Source organism: Alosa sapidissima, chromosome 3, assembly GCF_018492685.1.
Source record: "Alosa sapidissima isolate fAloSap1 chromosome 3, fAloSap1.pri, whole genome shotgun sequence".
Taxonomy (NCBI): domain Eukaryota; kingdom Metazoa; phylum Chordata; class Actinopteri; order Clupeiformes; family Clupeidae; genus Alosa; species Alosa sapidissima.
The window spans coordinates 34,654,063-34,673,709 of NC_055959.1; the positions used below are offsets into that span (position 1 = coordinate 34,654,063).

The 19,647-nt window shown below is 44.3% G+C and overlaps 1 protein-coding gene across 1 annotated transcript in view; it reads right to left on the minus strand.

Moving 5' to 3' along the window:
- Positions 1 to 9,744: 9,744 nt before the first annotated feature.
- The window catches only part of grid1b (glutamate receptor, ionotropic, delta 1b), a 402,913-nt gene continuing 393,010 nt past the window's right edge, over positions 9,745 to 19,647 (minus strand). Inside the window, exons 16-17 of the mRNA XM_042086585.1 lie at positions 17,099 to 17,351; positions 9,745 to 11,458 (exon numbers count right to left, since the gene is read on the minus strand). Coding sequence (XP_041942519.1) covers positions 10,958 to 11,458; positions 17,099 to 17,351 — 754 coding nt within the window. The 3' untranslated portion in view covers positions 9,745 to 10,957. The remainder of the gene's footprint in view (positions 11,459 to 17,098; positions 17,352 to 19,647) is intronic.

A 19,647-nucleotide genomic window follows, 5' to 3' on the forward strand; every position in this document is an offset into this window, starting at 1 on the left:
TTTCACAACATCCGGTTTTGGGGAGGATTCAAATACCATCCAAAAAACTAATTGTGCAGTAAAATATTTTTATACAACAACCAATTTCATAAACTAGACATATCAAAGATAAAAAAACATGATTGGGTGGAGGTATCTCAAAAACTAGGCCATTTGGCCCTGGACTAATAGGGTATTCTATTTGTCCATTCTATTGGCTCCATTCTATTTTGAAGACTTGTGCTGGCTACTAAGGCTCTCTCACAAATAAATAGTATGGCTATATTGTATATATTGTACATTTTCTGAATCATCAAAGTGCCTTGAGTATTGAAGTTGTTGAGTTTTGTGTCCCTGGTGTTCTTTCAAGCCACAGGGATAAAAGAAAGCATACAATTTAGGCGGAAATTGTGAGAAAATATGTGTTATTTCTGGTTTAAAAAAGTCATGTGACGTCTGTGTTTGTCAGACAGATTCAGCACTGGTCTTAAATGAAAGCCTAAAAGGTCCCCTTTCCAATGATACCAAGCACTATATTATAGAATATTGACAATATCCCTACCATGAGATGAAACAAGATATACACCAGATTTAAAAAATGGAATTTATCTTAGGGGGTTAGTAACTTCATGAGCTGAAAAAAGTGATTTCGCTACCACCCCTGCACTGCTATCGTGATTTTTCTAGTACTAGGGGTGTATACCTTGCCAAAAATCACTATGAGACTTAGTCCCCCCAGATGATACCGATGACCCAAATTTGGGGCCCTGGCTCATGGACTATATAGTCTGAACATAGTCTGAACATCACAGTAGATGGCAATCTTTTGATGACTTCCTGTTAAACTCTTATACAGTAGCTACATTGGACACCACTGAATACGAGTTTGAGCAAACAAAAGGATTGGGAAAAGCATTGAATATTCTGCTGGTTGGTGCTTGTGTAAAGCTGTGCTCTGTGTGTGTGTGTGTGTGTGTGTGTGTGTGTGTGTGTGTGTGTGTGTGTGTGTGTACTTGCTCCACTTGCTTGTCCATTTCGCTCCATCTTCTTTCCCAGTAAATATTGATCGGCAGAATTACTTCTCAAGGTGAGTGGGGAGTGTGGGTCCGTGCTGTCAGAGATAAGGCCAGCGTGTCTCGCCCATCTGTTAAGGCCAGCCTCAAACCACATCCGACATGGTCAAGTGTGTGTATGTGTGTGTGTGTGTGTGCATCTCTCTCTCTCTCTCTCTGGGATGGAGGTGCAAGTACTGTACACAAACACTTCCATATTAACGAGCAATGAACATATTTTGATGGATTTGTGAACCACAGTCAGACATCTGATCTTATCAGTCAATCTGAATGGACATTAACAGCATGCTACACCTTCATACTATCTAAGTATACCTATTAAAATGTAGGAGGGCATTGAAGTATTATGAGTCATACTGCTTATTATCAGGGGAGGTCAATTCATGTGGATTACAGTAATTATGAAGTGACTCTGAGGTTCTCCTCTATTGTAGATTAGTGACCTGGTTCCACTGTGGAGAATGGAGAATAATCAAGTGTGTGTGTGTGTGTTTGCGTGTGGGTGTGTTTGCGTGTGCATGTGTGGGTATGTGTGTGTGTGTGTGTGCATGTGGCTGGTGCATTATCTGATGTATGTCTCAATCAAGTGTGTGTGTGCATGTGTGTGTTTGCGTGTGTGTGTGTGCATGTCGCTGGTGCATTATCTGATGTATGTCTCAATGGGGATAAATGAGCCAGTGCTTTCCAAAGAGCAGACTGATGATTCCAGGAAACTCCTGCTTACCGAGTCCAGAGGGGCAACAAGAGCACTCACTGCACCTATGTTAGATGTGCTGCAGGACAGGAGCTGGAAAAAAAAAAACTATGGAACTGATGTTTGCTTTGACTGGTTTGGGTTCTGAAGACAGAGGTGGAGTCAGTATCATGTCATCAGAGCAGAGTACAGAGAGTTTTGATAGATTTGTGAACCATATATGGTCAGGCTTTTTCTTTTTTTCTGCCTTAGTGTGAGATTTGTCTACTTCATCGGGTGTCAAAATAATTTGATATGTTTGATATGTGAAAATGTAATGCCATGTACAGTAGCTACGACCTGCCAGGGGAGAAATAATTTTTCATAAAGGGACCCTATTTTGAGAAGTAAAAGACATAATTCTATTTCTTGTGTCACCAGTGGAAACCGGCCTCCCTGTAGTGTCACTATGGAGATGGTTGGCGTGGTACTCCGAGGGCTTATTGGCTGGACCTAGCAGATTTGTCTGTTTAATCTCTAGGGCAGGTGGAAGCTGTGGATATCCCTGCAGTTAGCCTTTTCCCCGTACAAACAAAAACAAACACGCACACACACACACTCACTAAAAGTCAAACTCACATCCAAAAACAACAGACACATCTGAACACCAAGGGAAAAAAAACACAATTTCTCAAACATGCACACACACACACACACACACACACACACACACTGCCTCTCCCTGATGACTGACTGTGCAACTTCACGGCTAAGAAAGATGCTTAACTCACAGGCCACTCAAACAAACAAACAAACAAACAAACACACAAGAAACAATGATGAATGATCATCCGCCAGTGACATATGGAGAGATTGCATCTAGGGATTATATTTCCTCCAGTGAGTAAATTTGGGTCTGGCATTGAGGTTAGTAAGACTGCCTTCCTCTACACCCCTCGGCCATCTAGACCCCACGCTGGGAGACGTGCTGAACTCCGAGGGCATTTTCTCTCCGTCAACAGATAAACCAAAAAAGGGTACCTTTGATCTGAAATCAGTGATCAGTGAAATCAGATTGCTATGCTTTTTTTCAACAGCTATGATTTGATTTGGATTCATCTCTGACATCAACAGGAGCGCCTCAGACACCACCTGGTGCTTGTGGTTGTGTGAATATGTGTGTGTATGTGCTGTGCGTGTGTGAATATGTGTGTGTGTGTGTGTGCACGCACAAATGTGTGTACAGTATGTGCTGTGCGTGTACAGTGTGTTCTTGACTGAGTATATGTGTATAGCTTGTATAGATGTGTGTGCAGGGTTGAAATAGAAACTGTGCCACTGACAGGCTATGTGATTAAATTCACCAGCCACTACCCTGCTAATACTGCTACGCGTATGTGTGTATGTGTGTGTGTTTTGTTATCAGATTTGTGTTTGCAGTGAATTACCAGGCAAGACGCAGCCCATTAATAAAATCGTCAAGGAATTCCTTTGAAAACAAATAAATAAGTGACCCTAAACTTTTGCACGATAGTGTGTGTGTGTGTGTGTGTGTGCATGGTTTTGTACGTGTGTGAATGTGTGTGTGTGCATGGTTTTGTACGTGTGTGAATGTGTGCGTGAAAACATGCTCTATCTGTGGCCATTAGTGCAGCACACACACATATCCAACACACACACCCTCCTGGGCTAATAGCAGCAGCACACACACATATCCAACACACACACCCTCCTGGGCTGATAGCTGCGCTGTTGTGTTTTTAATGGGCTGCGTCTTGCCTGCTAATTCACTGCAAACACAAATCATGCTGAGAGCACAACAAACAACCCACGGTAGTGTCCGCCTCTGGCCCAGTGCTGCCTCTGATCCGGCCCAGACCTGCCAGCTGCTGGAGGTCGCCATGGTGATCCTCTGCAGACCCTTCCCTGCCTGTTAGTCTCCCTATTTAAAGCAGGTAAGCCAGATGTCCTGATGTTGGTCAAGAGCCCCGCGGGTCGCTGGGAACCCCTCCTCATAGCCATCAAGCGCCGTAAGCTGATTGGTTTGGCCATGTCACACGGTGCCAAGACCGTCCTGCAGGGTACTGTTGAGGGAGGAGACTTTACGCAGGCTTGATGGATTAGCAGTTACGTCACCATGCACCGATGATCGGTCGGCCCGGATCCGATTCTTGAATCTGCTGTTGGCAGTCTGTGTCGTATGCTGGGTGTACGAAAAAGAGAGAGGGAGAGAGAGGGAGAAAGAGGGAGAGAGAGAGAGGGAAAGAGAGAGAGAGACAGAGGAAGAGAGACATTCTGGTATCTGTTGACGTGTCCCAGGTTGTGCTCATGACATGTCCAGTGGGACTGCAGCACTGACCAGCACTAACATCTCACCCGTCTGCAGCACTGACCAACACTAACATCTCACCTGTCCGAACTGCAGCACTGACCAACACTAACACCTCACCCATCTGCAGCACTGACCAACACTAACATCTCACCCGACTGCAGCACTGACCAGCACTAACATCTCACCCGTCTGCAGCACTGACCAACACTAACATCTCACCCGACTGCAGCACTGACCAGCACTAACATCTCAACACTAACATCTCACCCGTCTGCAGCACTGACCAGCACTAACATCTCACCCATCTGCAGCACTGACCAACACTAACATCTCACCTTTCCGAACTGCAGCACTGACCAACACTAACACCTCACCCATCTGCAGCGCTGACCAACACTAACATCTCACCCGACTGCAGCACTGACCAGCACTAACATCTCAACACTAACATCTCACCCGTCTGCAGCACTGGCCAACACTAACATCTCACCCGTCTGCAGCACTGACCAACACGAACATCTCACCCATCTGCAGCACTGACCAACACTAACATCTCACCTGTCTGCAGCACTGACCAGCAATAACATCTCACTCGTCGGCAGCACTGACCAACACTAACATCTCAACTCTAACATCTCACCCATCTGCAGCACTGACCAGCAATAACATATCACTCGTCTGCAGCACTGACCAACACTAACATCTCACTCGTCTGCAGCACTGACCAACACTAACATCTTACCCATCTGCAGCACTGACCAACACTAACATCTCACCCATCTGCAGCACTGACCAGCAATAACATCTCACTCGTCTGCAGCACTGACCAGCACTAACATCTCACTCGTCTGCAGCACTGACCAACACTAACATCTCAACACTAACGTCCGAACTGCCATTGATAACAAAGAGGTCTAGTAGGGCCACAAGAGTGTGCAGGGGGAACAAGCTAAAAAAGGATTCCCGGCTCCCTGATAGCAATTTATGAAAACAATAAGTCACCAACAGTAGCTAAATGGTATTCCAGGTCAAAGAGGTTATTACCCTATTAGACTACTGTAATTTACTGCAAGATGAACACCTCCTTGACAAGTCAGAGCATTTCTGTATCAGGCTGACAGGTGCTGATGTTGATAGCTCTATTTATATATGATGGTTGCCAGGTGCTGATGTTGATAGCGGATGTTGATAGCTCTATTTATATATGATGGTTGCTAGGTGCTGATGTTGATAGCTCTATTTATATATGATGGTTTCCAGATTAGAATGTTTGCAGAGTGTCACATTATGTCACATTACTGTATGTCTTGCATCTGAAGGCTGGAAGCAGCCAGTGACCCAACGTTGCATGGCAACCAAAACGGCTAACCAACCCACTTAACCTCCATGAGGTGTCAACACAGTTAAATGGTGGCCTACATTGCTTGTGCTGCTACATTTGTTTTGTATGCTATGCTTTCTCATGTAATGTGTAAATAAATGCAACAGTGTTGAAGTGCTGCGAAGGTGTGTGGCACTTTAGAGAAAGGTGTGTGGCACTTTAGAGAAAGGTGGTCTTGACCTTTACCTGATCTGGTGAGAGACACAGACACACATGCAGCAGAGTGGAGAGATACACATAGACACAGACACACATGCAGCAGGGTGGAGAGATAGCATAGAGACACAGACACACATGCAGCAGGGTGGAGAGATAGCATAGAGACACAGACACACATGCAGCAGGGTGGAGAGATAGCATAGAGAGGGAGAGATGTTGATGTTTATGAGAGGTAAACATAGTTAAGAGGGAGAGAGGGGGGGAGATGTTGATGTGTATTGTGTTTGGTATATGCTCTGATTTATTGTCCTCTATTGAATGACTGCTTTGGCGATACACGTGTCTATTTGTCATACTGCTTTGGCGATACACGTGTCTATTTGTCATAAAGCAGTCTGAATTTGAATATTAGAGAGCCAACAAAAACAGGCAGGGAGGGGCAAGGACTCAGGAAAGAGTAGTGTGCAGGTAAAGAGAGAGAGAGAGAGAGAGAGAGAGAGGGAGAGAGAGGGATCAAGTGAAAGAGAGAGTGTGTGTGAGAGAGAGAGAGAGAGAGAGAGAGAGAGAGGGATCAAGTGAAAGAGAGAGTGTGTGTGAGAGAGAGAGAGAGAGAGGGATCAAGTGAAAGAGAGAGGGAGGGAGGGAGATGGAGAGAGAGAGAGAGACAGAGGGATCAAGTGAAAGAGAGAGGGAGGGAGGGAGATGGGAGATGGAGAGAGAGAGAGAGAGAGAGAGAGACAGAGGGATCAAGTGAAAGAGAGAGGGAGGGAGGGAGATGGGAGATGGAGAGAGAGAGAGAGAGAGAGAGAGACAGAGGGATCAAGTGAAAGAGAGAGGAAGGGAGGGAGATGGAGAGTAAACGTCCTCTCTGTTATTCTGCATTCCAGAGTGTCTTTATAACGGTGCGCCTGTAATGGCTGACTGGCCCCGTGGAGCACGTGAGAGAGTACGAGGACCTCACGCTCCCGCTCCCGCTCAGGCGCGGCTCATATCCCATTACGACCCCGAGCCACTCGTCATGAGCCTGGCGCTGAAGAGACACATTTTCACTTTAATATTTCACAGCTGTTTGAGGTAAAACGGTAATGAGCCGCTCTCTTTAGAGAGAGCTCCTGGGAACACAGAGGAAATGGCTACCCAATCTGCCAGATCAAAAAAACACACACACTCCTTACCAACAGGCCTGGAGAAAGACATCGCAGGCCAATCAGTAGAGTGAGTGGGAAATTTGTGTGTGTGCGACTGCGTGTGTTGAATATTATATACTAGTGTGATTGCACTGTGGAATTTCATGAATTAAACACTAGATGATAAGAAAACTCTACATTTGATATGACAATATCTTTTAAGAACTGTAGAACAATTTCTGCTTCACTGTTTTGTAACTCTCAGTAATAGTAGTAGAAAATTAGGCTATTTAATAACTAGACTAGCACAAAAGCATTATCTTAATGTCCCCTTTTTAGCTGAATAACCTGTGCCTATGCCATAGTGCTATCCGTCTAAGTTAAGATTTCCCCCTAGAATCTGATTTAAGGCCCCCTTAAAATAAAATCGGTTGCACAAACAGGTCTTTATGAGGTTTAGCTGAATAGCCTGTAGTCTCCATGCCATAGTGCTATGTGTGAGCTACAGGTCTTTATGATGTTTAGCTGAATAACCTGTAGTCCCTACAGTAGACCATAGTGCTATCCGTGTGAGCTACAGGTCTTTCCATGTTTATGTTTAGATTTGATTTGTCTAAAGGTAAAATGAGTCCTCAACAGATGTTTGGTACGGTGTTTGTTAATGTTGCTTGTAGCCAAATACTACCCCCCGCCCCCCCCCCCCTCCAGATATCCCCCATGGCAACACAGAAATGAATACCTGCTTTCAAGTATAACATTAGATGTACACAGACAAACAGCCTACATGGTAAGCTTGACTTTCACTAAAATCATGTCCATGGCCAGGTCAGGCTCTGGTCTTATACATCTCTCCTGGACTGGGTCTAAATGGACATCTGCTTCCTGCGTATCTGTCCTGTGTCTATTCACTGTGTCTGGCAAAACAAAACAAATTCAAAATAAAAACCTTGATCCTTGTGAACATTGTTTCAATGGCGTCTGTATTATTACGCTTGAAAGAGAACAGTCATATTTTTATATCACCAGAGAAACAGGGCAGAAGAGCACTCCTGTAACAATAATTAATGGACTCTTAATCTCCCACACATTTCTCAGATAATGTAAACAATATGCTTTTATTAAAGATCAAGAATCTCCAAGCAGCATAGGCATAAATCAAATAGGAGGCCTCAGTAGATGTGATGTTACTAAGCTAGGCTATGCTACTGTGCTGTGTTTTGAACCCTGAAGCTCTTTCAAGAAGCCTAACTCATAGGAAAGAATTGGGGGCCAGTGAAGTACTCTCAGCCCTACCTAACTCGTACTGTATGAAAGGAATGGGGGCATTGAAGTACTCTCAGCCCTACCTAACTCATACTGTATGAAAGAATTGGGGCCAGTGAAGTACTCTCAGCCCTACCTAACTCATAAGGAATGGGGCCAGTGAAGTACTCTCAGCCCTACTTTAGGTGGGGAGCATTTGGTGTGGATGTCTTTAACCCTTCTGTCATCAGGATACCTCTGATAGCACTGTCCAGTCACATAAGTATCATGTGACCATTACACATCAGTAAGTGTTATTACAAGGTTATAACACATTGTTCGCATGTGGCTTAGTAGCTGTTATGACACCTAACACTGTTAGAAACTGAGATATGCCATTTCTAAAGTAATTTAAATCACATCAGTTTATTATTTGCTGTAAATTGTAATTGGATGACTTGATTGAAGAGTTAATATCTTTTTTGGTGTGCTTCTGGTCGGCAGTTTTAATTATTATATAGTGTAATCTCACTGGTCTTAGTTTGCCTTTCATAATAAAATGTATAATATAATGGGTTCTCTGTTCACAGATGTTGCTAAGCTTTGCAAAGCCAATTTGCAAAGCCATTTTGATATTTAAATCTTCAACATGTTCAAACCTCTTACACGTGATTCCAACAAAGTCATAATGTGCTATTTTCCTCTCCCACGTACAGCTTATGACTCATATAGACCACAATAAAACCCATTTCAAATGGCATAGAAATAACTTAGGAAAGAGGCGTGGTTAAATGGACTGGCTGTAGTTCATTTTAAAAAATGTATGGTCTTGTGTGCAAGTGTTTCTGAAGACATTATAGTGCACGATAGTGCTTTGTGTCCCACATGAAACCTGTACTTTTGAGATATACTGATTTTTTGTCTACTGGGATAATCTAAACCATCATTGTGTTGACTGCACGGTCTAGACCTGTGTTTGAAATCCACAACAGCAGCTTCAGCATTGAGACAGGCATGCTAGCAAGGAAGTTAACAACTGGTGCTAGTGTCTTTTGAGTCTTTTGAGATGTCGGGAAGGAGGTTTACTCACTGTTCAGCAACCATCCCTGCTAGCTGCCACCATACTTGGATCTTTTAATCATAGTTGGATATAGCTCTCATAATAACTAATGACAGAATATGGCATGTACTAGATAATTGAAACACTGAGAAATGGAAATCACATGACAGAAACGGATTCTAATTCATGGGATTGTTGTTTTTAAAACCTTGATTAGCGTGTATGGGTGTACGGCACTCAGCTTTGGGATGAACTTCCCTCTCTCTGTTCAAGGTCTGATGTAACCATGGATTTGCTTACAGGCGTACTCACATGGAACTCACATGTATGAAGCGTCCTCCATGACGTGCCGCATTAGTGGACGCACACCCTCGACAAGTGACCATCGGTGTTCACTCGGCGTTGTAGAGGGTTATAACACACTAGCACTTAACAGTAGTTGGTTTCAGATGGCCCTTAATATGGCAGACCATCCATGCGAACGTGTAAACAAAGTGTACTGTGACTTGTGTGTGTGCAGTGACCCTACACATCTACAGAAACTTCTAGATGCTTCAACGAGGATCCACATCAGTAGTCATGGAGACACTCATGTTTTTTTTTTGTCTTGCGCTTGGTGATCTTTACTTGGTATAAAATATAAAACATATAACAATATAACCATTTTTTACATCATAGCCTTCACTTCTTATATCATTCCAGTGTTCTGGCAGGCCATCCTCTTTATATTCATACTTTGTCTAGAAACCCTTTAGTACAAAAGGAAATAACGTCTTCGTACATGAGTTTATGTCATTTTAATAACCATATAGTTTCAAAAGAGATGTAAAAAATAAGACCCGCCAGCTTGAGGGCACTCCCACCCCGAATGATACAATTAAAGGACATGATAACCAAAAAAAAAAAACAACAACAAAAGAAAATGTCCAGGGACACAAATCTGACGGGTGCCATGGAAACGTCTCCTCCTGGACATTTGTGCTCCTCAATAGATGGTCTCACAAGACAAAACACCACAGACATTTCAACACGCCGCAACCCTCGTGTCCCGTGCAGCTTACGCGCACCTGAACACAGCCCCATGACTGTCAGTGACTATGGAGCTCTTCTTAAAGCTCGTCCACTTGGGAACGTTGCTGCCACAAAAGAATAAGCGCACAAGCAACGCAACGAGTGGTTTTAGCGTTCTAAAGCAGTCCGGGAAAGGAACAGTCACCATTGTTTTGATCATTAAAAAACAAACAAAAACAAGTGTTTATAAAAGAGGCGTGACGTCATGAAATCAAGCTCTATGCTCCAGTAGTGTGATATAATCTTATGATAAACTGTTGAGAGACATCTTCTGTTTCGGCACTTAAAAAAAACAATCACAATGAATTTTGCGTCTTTCTTCATATAGAACAAAATTTACAAAGCCATTCAAACAGTCATTTTTTAGATCACTTTTTTATAATCTCTTTTTAATTTTTTTTTTAACTGAACTTCAAAAATTGAGAATATTCAAAATACGCTTTACGCACGCAGCTCTGGTCTATATTTACAAATATATACAAGAAAAATCAGCTCTCTACATTTCTCGTTTTGAATGTCATCTGGAATAAAAATGTATTTTTTTACCATACCTTTCCCTTAATATGTTTTTTGATGTATATATATATAAATATATATATATATTTACTCCTGTATTTCTGTGTTCTTGCTATCTTTGCTCACCTACACAATCCATCACATACACACGTGGGCTAAACCCCCCTGGTGGAGAAACCAGGTAATGACAGCGGTGGTGTGTGTGTGTGTGTGTGTGTGTGTGTGTGTGTGTGTGTGTATATGTGTGTGTGTGTGTGTGTGTGTGTGTGTGTGAGATGATGGGGCACACACAGAGGGGTCGGGGTGGGGGGGGGGGGGGTTTGGGAGGTTTCGTTTCACGGTCCTCAGATGGACGTGCTGTGGGTCGGCTCATTGGCTCCGGGGATGTGTCCTCCGGCCATCGCCTGGTAGGACATTGGCGTGGGCATGGGGGTCTTGCCGGGACTCTGCCGAAACAGACCCCCGTTGGGCGCCCGGTGTTTGCATTGGATGGAGGAGGGGAGGGTGGAAGTGGTGCTGCTGCTGCTGCTGAGGGGCAGGGGCAGAGTGCTGCCAGGCCCCGGGACCCCCAGCGTCCGGCCCAGCACCCCATGAGCCTGCTCGGGGCCCAGGAAGGTGGTCACAGAGAGGGCTCCCGGCGGGCCCGGGTAGTCTCGCTGGCTGGATGGCCGCGTGGTGGTGGTGCTGCTGCTCGGCCCGATGGCGCCGCTGGCTGAGCAGGAGGTGCTGCTGATGCCCAGTGCAGAGATCTCGATAGAGGGGCCGCTCAGCTGCTTGTGCGCCATGTCCTCGTCCAAGAGACTGTTCATACGCCGGTGCACCTGCTCCAGGTTCACCTCCTTGTCCTAGAGGGGGCGACAGAGAGAGGAGGGAGGAGGAGGAGGGGGGAGGAGGAAGGGGAGGAGGACATTGAGGCTGAGATGTGATGACTCTCTCTCTCTCTCTTTTTCTCTCTGCCTGTGAAGCTCCATGCATTCAGCCTCCTAACGGATCCCTTCTGATGGTGCGGATTTTGAAGGCTTTTTTTTTCCTTCTAAAAAAACAGTAACCCAATCAATGAAGCCATGTGGCCAAATAAACTTTGCTGAGATTTTCTGATAAATAAGATGCTAGATGCTATTGGCATAGAATGTGCACTTTTTGAAATCAAATTTGGCCAGTGCGTAAGGGGAAGTTTAATTAATACTGACAGTCATTAGTGCGGTTATACAACATAACACCCATGCTGAAGCCAATGTGGATCTGAAGTCTGCATTTAGACAAAATGACTTTTCAGATCGCAAACAGCTGTGATGATTTATCTCACACACGGACACAATGGGCTTGGATTAGGCTGGCTTCTCAGTCAAGACATAAATTAGTTTTTTATAAGTGTGTCTTGTCTCACTGGTAATCAATAAAAAACAAACAAACAGAGTAATTTTAGAAATGTGTATCTTGGCAGACCTTTCAATATAATGATAGACTGTGTAAATGTATTTATTATTTTATGTCGTGTTTGCTTGTTGATAAGTTGTTAGCTATATTGAGTAAACTCAAAATAGTAGGTGTACAGTAGAAAGCGACTGCCCTGCAGAGGTAACATGTCATAGGAGTTTTTTCAAGCATCACTGAGTAGGCAGTAGGGAAGGGCATTGACAGGAATGCTATCTATCTTGAGAAGGTTTTCATGTGCAAAGGAGAAACAGTGTGTACATTTTGGGAATGGATCCAGATGGTGCCACTTGATAGTATTAAGTGTTGGGTTATGCTAGTATTTTTGGGATATATTATCTTATATCTTGGCTTTTCAAAGGGCAATCCTCACTGTCTATAATATCTTTGATTCATCAGCTCAAGTAAGTATAACAGGCTGTCTAAGTTATGCTTGTTAAATACCACTAAAATTGGGGTGTGACTCTTTAATCTGTATAATGGAAGTGGAACAGCCCATGCATCTAATCTGTATAATGGAAGTGAAACAGCCCATGCACTAGAAGGTAGATATTTCGTCAAAATACTTCATCAGGGATTCGTTGTGCCCATAAGTAACTGAGGGATTCGTTGTGCCCATAAGCGGCTTTCACATAGAGATGCCCTTTCTGTCTATAAAACGCCAGGAGTGTCACTAGAATTCAAAGACAGGTAGCTAAGCAAAGACCCATTGCTTTGCACATTTTTAAATAAATGAGGTACGTCACAATGGTCTGTAGATGTCCCCTCTCACATAATTCCAGTGAGAAAAGTGAAATGTAATGCCAGGAGGTGAAAAAAGCATCTCTATGTGAGTGCTACCTTAAAACATTTCTATCGGAGCAGCCTACTGGTTAGCACTTCGGACCTGTAACCGGAGGGTTGCCGGTTCGAACCCCGACCAGTAGGCACGGCTGAAGTGCCCTTGAGCAAGGCACCTAACCCTCACTGCTCCCCTAGCGCCGCTGTTGATGCAGGCAGCTCACTGCGCTGGGATTAGTGTGTGCTTCACCCCACTGTGTGTTCACTGTGTGCTGTGTGTGTTTCACTAATACACGGATTGGGATAAATGCAGAGACCAAATTTCCCTCACGGGATCAAAAGAGTATATATACTTGTGAGTGCCACCTTAAAACATCTCTATGTGAGTGCCACCTTAAAACATCGAGTGCAACCTTAAAGCATCTCTATGTGAGTACCACCTTAAAGCATCTCTCTGTATTATTATTATCTCTATGTGAGTGCCACCTTAAAGCATCTCTATGTGACTGCCACCTTAAAGCACTTTTTGGCAAAATTCCAATTCCCAGCCCTCACTTAAAAGAAAAAACAATAAAAATAAAAATGTTAAATTCCATCTGAGCAAATTAAACAAGAAAAATGAACGATCTGATGATGGCTGGCATGAGGAACTTAAAGGCAAAAATGTTTATGGTTTTCTGTGGCACATTTACGGATTCATCTAGTGGATCCAATCTATTGCATCCTCCAACATCTGCATCAATAATCAGTCTGGAGTCCCAAATATTAAACTCAAATGCATCAAAGCCTTCCTGTTACTGTGCTCTCATAACAGTACAATCCTGCATGCTTTATAGTCAATCCTGCATGCTTTATAGTCAATCCTGCATGCTTTATAGTCTTCTAATACAGTCATCACTCTGTCTCTCTGCCTCTATCTAACCAGGGCAGCAGTTTATTCAAGTATTGAGTATATCAGAGCAAAGTTTGTCACCATCACCATTATAATGTCATCCAGTCAACCTTACCCCAAACAACAACAACCACAGCAACAACAGGTCAAGCGTGGCTCAATCCCCTAATCTTGTAAATACGACACTTAACCAGCATTTCGCTTTTGACTGGAATATCTTTTGTTTGTAGTGAACGCCATTAATATTTACCAAAGTATCACTATGTTCATTTAAATAGAGACAGATGCCAAATGATGATGTGGAGGCCCGTGCTGAGGACATGGAAATGTGTTCACACAAAAGCAGCTCTTGTGGGGAGTGACAACTCATTAGTGCACATTCATATTGGCATGAACGCTGGCAGTGCTGCTGCATGAATAAATGGCAACAATTAAATGAGCTTAGTGCACTGGACTGTATGGACAGCAGTTATTAGATGGAGAGGGAAAACAAATAATGTACCGACACACGGACGGACACACACACAGATAGAGAGAGAGAGAGAGAGAGAGAGAGAGAGAGAGAGAGAGAGAGAGAGAGAGAAGGAGAGAAGAGACATACGAACACACACAGAGACAACATACACAGACAGACACACATACTGTACATGCAAACATGCACACACCTGCACATACACACATACATATACACACAATCTCACATATACACACAAAAAGGCACACATCTGCCTCTGGTTAAAGGAAGTCCAAAGTGTGCATGTACTGTACACACACACAAACACAAACACACACACACTCACACACACACAACAAACAAGATCACAAGATCAAATCCATCCAGTCGACATTCCAAGCTATTTTCCCCATGGTATTCCATGACATGGCACAATTTTGTTATATGAGTTTTTCACTGGGACGTTCACCCACTCAAAAATAAATATGTCCATTTACTCGTTCTACCGATGGATTCAACTCAAGGTAGCCACAAGCATGCCCAGGCTAGATGTCTATCACTAACAGAGGGGGGGGAAATGATAAAAAAAAAAAGAGCAGAGATGAGATTGGGCCAAAATGACGCATGATGAATTGGACATCTTTGGCGCCCCTTCCCCCTCCGTTTCCCCCAGAAGCCCCTCACAAGCAGAACATATCAGATTTTACGAGCTCTAGTCTGACCTGTGTCAATAGCTTCTGCTTCCTCCCAGTCTTTTTCTTTGTCTGTCCACATCTCCTTGCCCCCTTCCGACGAAGTAGTGGTTATATCATTATATGTCAATGGACCAGATACCCTTGCCAGTCTGTAATCCTTAGTAACCTGCACGAGACGATAAGAAAACCATATGAACAAGACTTTAAGATTTAAATCAAAAATAATAATCAAATAGAGAACGCAATTGAATAAAATCCAGCTGTCCATATTGACATATAATTGCAATAAGCGGCCACACAGCATAATTCACTGGGAACCCAGGAAGTGGGAGCTCTGTCTGAACATCTCCCACGCCGCCTCTTATTGCAGTGTCAACCCTGCGGGCAGACCCATGCAAGCGTCCTGATTAGACTTGCTCACACTGTAGTTTACGGATCCATATGAAGCAACAGCCCGCTTCTGCCATCAGCAAGCCAAGCAACAGTCGTAAGCAGTGCTCCTACACAAGAGGCCCAACGTTACTGCTTGAGTCTAAGGGCAAAGCTACACCAGGCGCGTAACTGAAGCGTTCCGTTCGCGTTGCGTCTGCTGCAACAATTAGCTGCCACTATAATCAATGGAAGTAGCTACACCAGACGTGATAGTGGCGTGTACGTTCAAAAAAAATAGACCATTCGTCTAAAATAGATTTTACTCGTCGCGAACGGAACGCTTCAGTTACGCGCCTGGTGTAGCTTCCCTGTAAGACAAGCACTTTGAGAGTCAATGAGGCATATTAGTATGACTAGACAGAGTCAATGGGGCATATTAGTACTGTATGACTAGACAGATGTCAGATGGGTTGGGTGGCATGCTTCTGTTACTCAGCTGCAGAGTTGGAAAAGGTCAGCAAGTACAACTGATGACATTATTTTGGCGATAGCTGCACATTGAGGCCTTTTGTATAGTCTCAGCACCAGCAAAATCTGTCCTTGATGTGTTCCACTGCATTCACTTTCATTTGGCAGAAATGGCTTCACATGTTGAATGGCTCCTGCTTCTTTATGTAGTTCATGTGTTTAGCTGCACATCTCACACTGTAGCAGGTGCTATTAGGTAGCTTAGCATCAACCTGCCATTAATATCTCTGTTGATATGAAGGCCTCTTGTGCTAAGGCTTAAGAAAGGGTTGATGACCTTAGTGAAAAAAGCTGATCCAAGTTGCACATTTTTTTTTACTGATATAAAAAAGTAATATTTGATACTGACAGTTCTTTTAGCGAAGCAAACTGAAATTTCTTTTATGCAAGCAATTTGTCATTTTGAACTGAGCTGAACTCATGCATCTAGAGCCCTACAATCTCACCATATTTAATCAGTATTTAGTTAGAGTTCAATCTCACCATATTTAATCAGTATTTGGTTAGAGTTCAATCTCACCATATTTAATCAGTATTTAGTTAGAGTTCAATCTCACCATATTTAATCAGTATTTAGTTAGAATTCAGTCTCACCATATTTAATCAGTATTTGGTTAGAGTTCAATTGCCTGATATGAATATGGCGGGTGCAGCTAACAACTCCACAACAGCATTTGTGAGGTTAGTCAAGGCTGCTTTCTTCAAGGGGCAGTAGAAACATGTTTATATTAAATGGTGATATCCTCGGTCATTTATTTATATAGATTTGACATGCTACGCTAAGTCATTGTATTGGCCATAGGCCCTGACCTGTATAAACGGCATGGTGCCAGGTCAACAGGAAGAGAGACACTTGTCTTTTTGGACTGGTTTCTCTCCATACTCTCACTGCCTGGCTGAAAATGACTCCTTATCACTCAATCCACAAAAAAAACAAACAAACAAAAATTGAGCAACCCACATGCTACCTACCCTAGAGCCTCCCTATCCTAGTGAGTAACACGCACACAGACACCCACACACACACACATCTATACACACACATACATATTTACAGAAAACCAAAATGGTCCAGTAAGTTGTTCTTTCTTTTTACGCTGGGGTTGTGTGTGTGTGTGTGTGTGAGGACGGGGAGGGGACCAATTTTGATTTCATCAGGGCACACCTATAGCTGAGTATACTGGAGCTCGACTAAATCGGGGTTAGCGTCTGTGGCTGGATCCTTAAAGTAGAGTGTGGCAGTGTCGTCCGCTTGGTGGTGGTGGTGGTGGTGCCGGCTACTGCCGCTGCCGCCCACCGCCCCGCCGGCACGGCCCCTGAGCTCGGTCACCTCTTTGGGCTGCTCGCTCCGGCACCGGCCGCCGCTGCTGCCGCTCCACCAGAGCTCCAGGCCGGCCACCAGGCACGCCAGCAGCAGGCCGGCCGCCAGGATGCAGAAGACGCCGGCGAAGCTGTGCAGCTTGAGTGAGCGTCCGTCCGGAGATGACCCCCCCGCGTGCCCGGTCAGCTCGCAGCGGCCCATCCGCGGCCACCACTTCTGCTTCAGCACGTCCAGGTCTCCTTTCTCCTGCAGCTCCAGGATCCTGAGAGAGAGAGGGAGAGAGAGGGAGAGAGAGAGTGAGAGGGGGAGAGAAAGAGGGGAGGGTAGTGAGAGAGTGAGATAGAGAGTGAAAGAGAGAGGGAGAGAGAGAGAGGGGATGAGAGAGGGAGAGAGAGAGAGAGAGAGAGAGAGGGAGAGAGAGAGGCAGAGGGAATGTGAGAGAGGGAGAGTGGAAGAGAGAGGGGAGGATAGGAGGAGAGAGGAAGAGAGAAGAAGAACAGAGTGGAAGATGGACAGAAAGAGAAGGAGAGAGAGAAAAAGGAGAGAGAGAGAGGGGGAAATATTGTGTTCGTAAAATATAGACTCCTGTGTACAGAGGTATAGCTGCTTCTGAGTTATTGTAGTCATTTCTTTTTTAGTCACTGTATCTGATTTCTGTTCTTTAATAAACACTTTGGTGCCCACACAAATGATGAGAACAGGTGCGGATGGCTAATTATCTCTCTCACACACTTGACCTCGTAACGAGCTCTGACGTGATTGACCCTTAAATGAAGAGTTTCACCTACAACAGGCGTCGTTGCCAGGGCTCATTACCCTGTGTGTGTTTAAACCCAAAACGTAACCATGGGGCGTGCGTACGCCTACCTTGTTGGACATGAGAAATATTCAGATCTGAGATACTGTCCCAGACGGGGTGTGTGTGTGTGTGTGTGGGGGGGGGGGGGGGGATTTATATATTGCATCTCAGTGGGATCTATATATTGCATCTCAGTGGGATCTATATATGCGTACGCCTCTACTATACATATCAGGTCATGAGAGAACAATCGTAGATAATGTGAGCAACTTCAGTGGGATATCTATATATTGCATCTCAGTGGGATCTATATTGCTTCTCAGTGGGATTTATATATTGCATCTCAGTGGGATCTATATATTGCATCTCAGTGGGATCTATATATTGCATCTCAGTGGGATCTATATATTGCATCTCAGTGGGATCTATATATAGCATCTGGTGAAGACTAGCAGGCAGGCTTCACCAGACACAAAACTGAAGCGCTCTGTTGGCAAAACATATGCTGCAACTACTAAATCACACATACTACTGTAAATCAATACTGGCTACACAGGACATGATAGCCACACGTACATTAGAAAACATTTCTTCAAAAACTATGTTTGAATCGGGTGTCTCAATGCACCCAATGTAGTCTGGCATTTAGGGTCAATAATTTGTGCATATTTTTGATCTTATGTCCACTAATACCAAAAATGGACAAGGCCAATCTGCAAGGCCAACATCCAAGCCTTGGTTATATACGGTACCTATCATAACAGAAGCCTTTGCAGAGTTTTAGTTTTGGCACAGATTTGGGCTGGATCCTGAGCAGGCTGTGGACAGGACCGGTCTCTTACGGAGCTCTGGCGCACAGCCAGGTGATGAGAGCCAAAGCAGACCTCGCCTCTGCTGCTGCTGCTGGACACTGAGGGAACTGCGGGACAGCAAACACACTGAGTGCTGCACCTCCTAATGAGATATGAAGTGATGCTATTGTGCTCGGCGGCTGAGGCCTTTTCATTAAGCCTAAAACCCTGAGGTTGTGTGGGAATCCACAGCACATTATCATAACATTATCATAACATTAACACCATGGTGAGGCCATTGTGACTACATATTCGTATAATGACCTTTGATAATACTTGAGCCCTTATCTTCTATATTACGCAAGCCTCTCCATGTCTCATAGTCAACTTATCATTCCCTTCTAAAACTCTATACATCTATACCAAACATATCCATGTGTTTTTGTGGACAGGCAGGATTAAAGCTCCACCAAATATATTCCTATGTATTTTTTGAAAGGCAGAATTACCCCCCCCCCCCCGTCACTCTCCAGTCCGCTTCAGCTCACAGTCAGGCTGTGTGTGTACCCCCGTCCCCAGGAGACAGCTGCTGCTGTTACCGTGGAGACCCCGTGGCGACCCAATCACTTAATCCCGCTTGGTGTGGGTCGACCCTGCCACTCTCCCTCACTCCACCCACCTCTCCGCCATCACTCTGAAGCGCGGGCCAAGAGCGTGCGCTCACACACTTAGCAAGACAGGACGCACTCACACACTTAGCAAGACAGGACGGACTTTAAGGTGACTCCAGCATAGACTAGAATAAATGTAGTGCACGCAAAGGTTGAGCTTCACTGGCTATAACCAGTTAATGTGCTGGGACAACTGTATCAGTTAATGTGGGGGTGGGACAACTGTATTAGTAACCAATGACTGCAGTGGCTGGTTGCTAGTTGCTAATTTCTCCAGGGGATTCTCTAATGTCAAAG